We start from the raw sequence: 6,630 nt of genomic DNA on the forward strand, positions 1-6,630 counted from the left end.
GCAGCTGCAAGGGAGACTAGAAAGTTGTATGTTTGCTTTTCAGCTTCTATTATGGGAAGTGGTTTCCTTTCATAAAAGTTGTCTTCATTCCTTTGACATAGAAGGTGTCTTCAGAGGCTAGGCAGCACCTTACCCCCCTAAAAAAAATGACCAGTCTTTCACTGGAGTACGCCGAGTCCTTCAAATTTTTACTGTAACTCAAATAGAATATTCTGCTGACACTCCCTAGGCAGGGACTTCCTCAACAAGGGAGGTCCCAGGTCTGCTCATGGTTCATCTGGAAAGCATGAAGCTTAATGAGCAGTAAACGTTATTTATTTATTACTTTAGTGCTGTGATTGTAATTGCATTATGTCCTTTGAAAGTTCTCACATATTTTAATTTGGAGACACAGGAGGGCACTCTAACCAACCAACAATACAATGTAAATGATTTCAAAGCCTTGGCAGTGAAAACACGGGTGGTGATTTTGTTGCATCTGCTTTCTTTTTCTTCGGCAGGATAACCAACTTTTCAGAATACCTAGTTCCCCAGTGGATGTCACCGGTGACAAAGATTCCCAAGACATTCCCTGTACACTGTAGTTCAGCTACAGTTTTAAGGATCATGATTTTGTACAACTCAGAACAGAGAAGAGGGATTTTGGCTTCCTTTACCTACTGCCTCAGCCTTTGAAGAGGGAGACATGGTTCCCAAGGGTTCATATTTGGAGATAACTGGTCAAATGAAACCCAAAGCAGAGGAGAGAAACCTGGTTGTCAAGACTTCCTTCAATCTGTTATTCCATTTTCTCGTCTGTGAAATGGGTGAACACTTGATTGATGTCTTTATAGTTCGCAAATGGAGGAGAACAAGGGTGAAAGGAAAGCAACATGTTTAGGGGTGTTGTTTACCCCCCTGCAAAATGCATTCAGTTTTATACCCTCCCCCCAAAAGAAATAGTTAGCTGGCCTCTTGCTAATGTATGACAGAAAACTGGAGGAACAACCGGTGCTCTGCTGGTGACTGGTGTAGCAAAACTAAGGAGGAGGATAGGTCGGAACAGGGGCTGCCTGTTCCTGCCGACTGGTTTCCCTACAGCTCTCCCGGGTTGGGACCCCGAAACTAGGGGAAAATGAGCAAGGGACCCCACGGGCAGCTTCCAGACAGAAGCAGGACCTGCTCCCGGCAACTGCGGGTTATTGGCGGTCAAAGGTGCAGCCTTGCAGAGCCAGATCTGGCGGGCTGCCGGCGCCCTGCCGCGACGCGTTCGAACTCTCCCACCCCATCGGCAGCCCCAAGGGCTGTGGAGACGCAGTTGCTCTTTCAGTGTAGGTGTGTGTAGAGGGGGAAGGGGCGCTCGGCTGTTGCCGGCTGTGGTTTGTGGTTTCTAAGCTCTGATCGCAGTCGATCCCAGGTTCTCCAAGAGGAGCCAGAGCCGCTGCTGAGTGCCAGGGGGAAGAGCTGGGGGTGTGGATCAATGAAGGGAAGGTGTGGAGGGAAAAATGAGGGGGAAGAAGAAGTTGCTTAGTTGCATTCAACGGGAGGTAAGCGCGGAGGCAGAGACTCCCTGCTGGCCACGCACCTTCCATCGTGGTATCCCTCCAGCCCTCCATCCCTGAGGCGAGAGAGCACCTGCCACGTGGCCGGCGCTGCACAAAGGGTTTGATTCCAGTTCATCTCTGAATTCCTCCCAAACATCCCAGTTGCAGAAACAGCCACCAGCAGAGTATTGCGGACGAGGGAACAGTCTCGAAGAATCTTGGGCGGAGTTTTGCTGCTCGTGGAGCGAGAACTTGGTATTCTAGAGGTCCGTTGTTCCCAACCACAACCCACAGCCCCCGGGCTCTGCCGGAATCACCTCCCAACACTAAGTCCGCACCTGTTGCGGCCCTGGCGGAGAGCAGCGGCGCTGAGGGAGGAATAGACTGTGCGCAGGTGGCTTTTCCCCCCATCCCGAGAGCATCGATCCTGGTTCACTCCGGGCGCGGGCGTGTCTGCACTTTGGGAAGGGAAAGATTCCTGCTCCGAGGATCGCGCCACCCGCGGGCCCAGGGTTTCTGGGCGGTGTTCCTGCTGGGGTACCCAGTGTGAGTGCACTGCTGGGGTACTGGAGCGGGCCGTGGGAGGAAGCGGGTGCGGGAGCCTGACAGACGGCAGCGGAGCCGACAGGGAGCAAACCTGACTGTGCGCAGTCCCTTTGGTGGGTGCGCGGCGCTTTCATTCAAACTTTGGGGAGTCTCGGTCGGGCGCAGTGAAGGTGTGACCAATCAGAGCTCTGGAAACTAGCATAAATTATGCAAATAACCATCTGGCGATGGGTCAGATGACTCGATACTTTAAAAAAACTACTGGCCGGGAACTCTCCCGTGTGGCGTCGGCGAGCCCTGGCTTCCCTGCGGACCACACCGGCGAGGGCAGGTCTCACTCAAGCCCCTCCACACCACCTCCCACCACCCCGCGGCTCAATTTAATCAAATTTTTATTTTCCACTTTTTCCACCTTCAGCTGTCCAAGCCACCAGCCTCTGGTGGCGAGAAGGCTCTCGCTTGGAATCCTAGCGACTCGGATTGCTGGGAACCCGGAGAGGTGCTGTAATTCTTTTCCAACCCAGGTCCATTGAGGGGGTGTGGGCGGAAAGGATGAGAAACTCGGTTCCTCTACTCTGCCTCTGGCACGTCTATTGTTGCTTTGCGGGAAGCACCTCACCCCTTGGTCCAGAGGAGCCGTTGCAAGGTAACGTGCATTTATTTTATTACCTTTCTCCCTCCCTCTCCCCATTGCTTTTCTGCATGGGACTCCTGCGCCTTGCCCACAGTTATTCAGTCCCCCCTCATTTTTTTTTTTTTCAAGCTCCTCCTTCCTTTCCCCACTGCACTGTCAGTTAGCTTCTCCAGCAACTTTGTAGCTACAAGGGCATCCCTACAAGGGGGTGGAGAGGCTGCCCTGGCCTGTGCCTAGGGTGCTGCACTCTGGTGGGGTGCTCCCTCCGTCTCTGGCCTGATGTTCCCTCTCTAGCTGGGTGCTCCTTCTCTGGCAGGGTGCTCCCACTCTGGTCGCACCCTCCTCTGTGATATGGTTCTCTTAATCCGTGCTGTCCAGTCAGCCTAGTTGGAGCTAGCAGGTTTTTTTTTTCATGTCCTTGTCTTTAAACCTACAGGTTTTCCAGGCAAGAAGGTTGTTAGAGCTCTATGGCTTTGTGCCTCTCTTTTTAACTGTGCCATAGCATTTTGAAAGTGAAGATGGCAAGGGTAGCTGGTTCTGGAGTATTGCTTTCAGAGTCACCCAGTTGGAGTTCCAAGTCAATTAACTAAGCAGTGGGGAACCAAGGAATTCTGGAACTCCACCCCATTCTTTCCTCTTCTATGTTGGGCCAAATGATGCTGGCCCATGTCAACTTTTGCGGGTGTGGAAGGGTTAATCTGAATGAATGGGAAAATCTTGCTTTACTTGACATATTTGCAACTCTAGCAGTGTTAACTAGCAGTAGGTTGCCTCTCTAGGCCTTCTCTTATAAAGTGCTAATATTCCTCCCAACTTGTGTTCTGCAATTCTGAGCCCTTGTGAACCATTTCGCTCATTCCTAGAAGTATTTCTGGCAGGCCTCCTTCATCCCAGGCACTTTCATAGCAGCAGTGAACACAGTTAATAAACAGCCCTGCCCTTGTGGAGTTTGTCTTTCCAGTGGTGGGAATCTGATATACTAATCAAAATAGGTAAGTGACACTCAGTGCTGTGGAGAAAAATGATGTAGAGGAGGCAGGTCTGGAGGTGCTGGTGAGGGAAGGTGGTGCGATTTTAATCAGTGGCTGGCCACTGAGCAAGGCGCCGGAGGCGGTGAGAACAGCCTTGAGGGTCAGCAATCCTCAAGCCACATAGGTACAGTGCCCTGGGCTGGCAGTGGTGGGAGTGAAGAGAGAGCAGGGTGGGTCAGAGAAGGCCAGATGCTAAGGCCGGCCTTTCATGCCCATATGTCAGTTCATCCACTAATCAGTCCCAGGAAGCCAGTGGGCTCCTTCCCCTTTTCTCCTGTCCTTTTCCCATCTGGCCTGTGTGTGAGTGACTCTTTGGGGAGGTGTCAAATAAGCTTTGTCCATGTTTCAAATTTCTGCCAGTTGGGACTTTTGTTCAGTACATAATATCAAAGTTTGGCTTGTGTGTATTTAGTTGCATTTTCTGGAACTTTATCCTTTTTTTCCCCCCAAAGGTTTATTTATTTATGCATACAGAACTGGGGTATAGGCCAGAGGTGCAAGGGTGTGTGAGAGGATTCACCAGAGACAGAGTAGGGAGCAGAACAGGCAGATCAATGAAGCACACTGCTGAGGGAGCAGCGGGCAGGTCACAGCGAGAGGTCTGCCATGCCATGTGGGTCACCTCCATGGCGGGGCTCAAACTCATGCTGAAGAGGCTTTGGATTCTCAGTGCTGTAATTAACCCGCTGCGCCACCAGGGAGGGCCACATCTGGTACATTCTTATCCTCCCTCCCATCCCCTTCATCACCACCTCACACGCCGGTCTATATGCTTCCATTTGCAGCATAACTGAGGAAATAAGTTAAGCTGCTGGCTGGTCCTTTGGTATTTCTTCCTTTGATTTCTGACTTCCCAGTTTGGTATCATGGTTTCCTGGATGGCTGGAAAAGAGCTGATGGAGTTCATTTATGACCACGTGACTGCTGCTAGTGCCTTTTGTTGAGAGGCTACCTCTCAGTGACACTGGCTGTGCTTGAGGTGGGGCCATCTCCAGACTGTGTCTGAACAGTGGAACTAGAAGGAACATTTTGCTGCTCTTGCGAGTTTCTCCGTGGCTTCGATAATTTATTTAACTAACTAGAAGAATGCCTGGCACATGCCTGGCACTGCAGAGGGCCCTGAAGTCATAGGAATAAGTGCTGGCATGGAGGGGAACACTAGGGAGTTCATTGTATGACAGGCCTACAGTTCCTCACCTCCAATTCTAAAAATCTCTCCCCAAATCTCTCCAAATTGGAAAATTTGTTTGGTTACTTGTTTGACAGCAAGTACTGGCCTTTTTTTCATTTTAACTCATTGGGCAGCAAAAATGGACCAGAGCTATTTACAAGCTATATATGAGTAGCATGTATTTCCTGACAGAATATTAGGGTGTTTGATTAATGCTCCATATTCTATACAGTGCATATATATGTTTATATGAGCCATATATATTATAGAATATATGGTCTATGTACCATAGCGTCTTTCTAAAATCTGAAATTTAAAATTTTTTTTAAAAGATTTATTTGTGCATATAGAGCTGCGGTACAGGCCAGAGATGCAGGGACGGTGAGAGGATTCACCAGAGACGGAGTGGGGAGTAGTACAGGCTGACTGACGATGTACACTGCTGAGGGGAGCAGCGGGCGGGTCAGGAGGGGTCTGCCACGCCATGTGGTCACCTCCAGGGCAGGCAGGTAGGGCTCGAACTCATGCAGAAGTGGCTTTAGCTTCTTAGTGCTGTGCTTTAACCTGCTGTGCCACCAGGGAGGACCCAATTTTTAAATTTTTTTTATACATACAAGAACTGGGGTATAGGCCAGAGGAGTGGGGGTGAGAAGATTCACCAGAGAACAGAATGGGGAGCAGATCAGGCAAAGTAACTGAAGTATGCTCTTGAGGGGATCAGTGAGACAGGAGAGGTCTGCTGTACCTTGTGGGTCACCTCCCTGGCCAGGGATCGAACTTATACTGCAGGGGCTGTGGACAGCTTTATAGTGCTGCGTTTTAACCCCTTGCACGACTAGGGATGCCCCAGAAAGTTTTAAGTTCTGACACTCAAAAGGTTCCATGCATTTTAGGAAAAGGTTTGTGAAAGGGATGGGGAACTCGTTTTCACAGGGAAGAAGAAAGAAAAGCAAGAGAGGGCTCTTTATTTCTGTCACAGTAATTAAATATACCAGTGACTAGTGAATACTCTTAAATCTAGATGAGATGTTCCTTTAATGCTAGCTCTGCAACTCTCTTGGGAGGTGAGCAGGAAACATTTAGCAGATATAAAAACTGAAACCCAGAGCAGTGAAGTAATTTGCTGGGGTCGAACTAGCATAGGACCCCAGATGTCTCACTACCAAGTCTGTGTTTGTCCCCAGAAGAACGCAATAGATCCAGAGAGGTGCAGGCTGCTTCCAAACCCGCTGTGAGATTTAACCTCCGCACCTCTCAGGACCCAGAGCATGAAGGATGCTACCTCTCCCTTAAGCACGACCAGCCCTTGGAACACTGCGGCTTCAACATGACAGCTAAAACCTTTTTCATCATTCACGGATGGACGGTGAGCCGGGGAGGGTCCTCAGCTTTACGGATGGGCTTTCCTTTGTTTTGGTCAACCAGAAAGAACACTGGTGCTTCCACATTTCACTCTCTCGCCCCTCTTTTCTTGTGGGCTGCTTGTATTTCAGACAGCTGTGAAGAATGTAATGGGCACTTCACTGGGGCGGGGGGTGGGGGGGGTGCTAGTGCCTTTTGTTGAGAGGCTACCTCTCAGTGACACTGGCTGTGCTTGAGGTGGGGCCATCTCCAGACTGTGGCTGAACACTGGAACTAGAAGGAACATTTTGCTGCTCTTGCGAGTTTCTCCGTGGCTTCGATAATTTATTTAACTAACTAGAAGAATGCCTGGCACATGCCTGG

At 50.0% G+C, this 6,630-nt stretch overlaps 1 protein-coding gene across 1 annotated transcript in view; it reads left to right on the forward strand.

The window, feature by feature from the left end:
• The first annotated feature begins 2,493 nt into the window (after positions 1-2,493).
• The window catches only part of LIPG (lipase, endothelial), a 21,819-nt gene continuing 17,682 nt past the window's right edge, over positions 2,494-6,630 (forward strand). Inside the window, exons 1-2 of the mRNA XM_012725810.1 lie at positions 2,494-2,715; positions 6,090-6,271. Coding sequence (XP_012581264.1) covers positions 2,622-2,715; positions 6,090-6,271 — 276 coding nt within the window. The 5' untranslated portion in view covers positions 2,494-2,621. The remainder of the gene's footprint in view (positions 2,716-6,089; positions 6,272-6,630) is intronic.

This window comes from Condylura cristata, unplaced genomic scaffold, assembly GCF_000260355.1.
Source record: "Condylura cristata isolate star-nosed mole 26May11 unplaced genomic scaffold, ConCri1.0 scaffold00016, whole genome shotgun sequence".
Taxonomy (NCBI): Eukaryota; Metazoa; Chordata; class Mammalia; order Eulipotyphla; family Talpidae; genus Condylura; species Condylura cristata.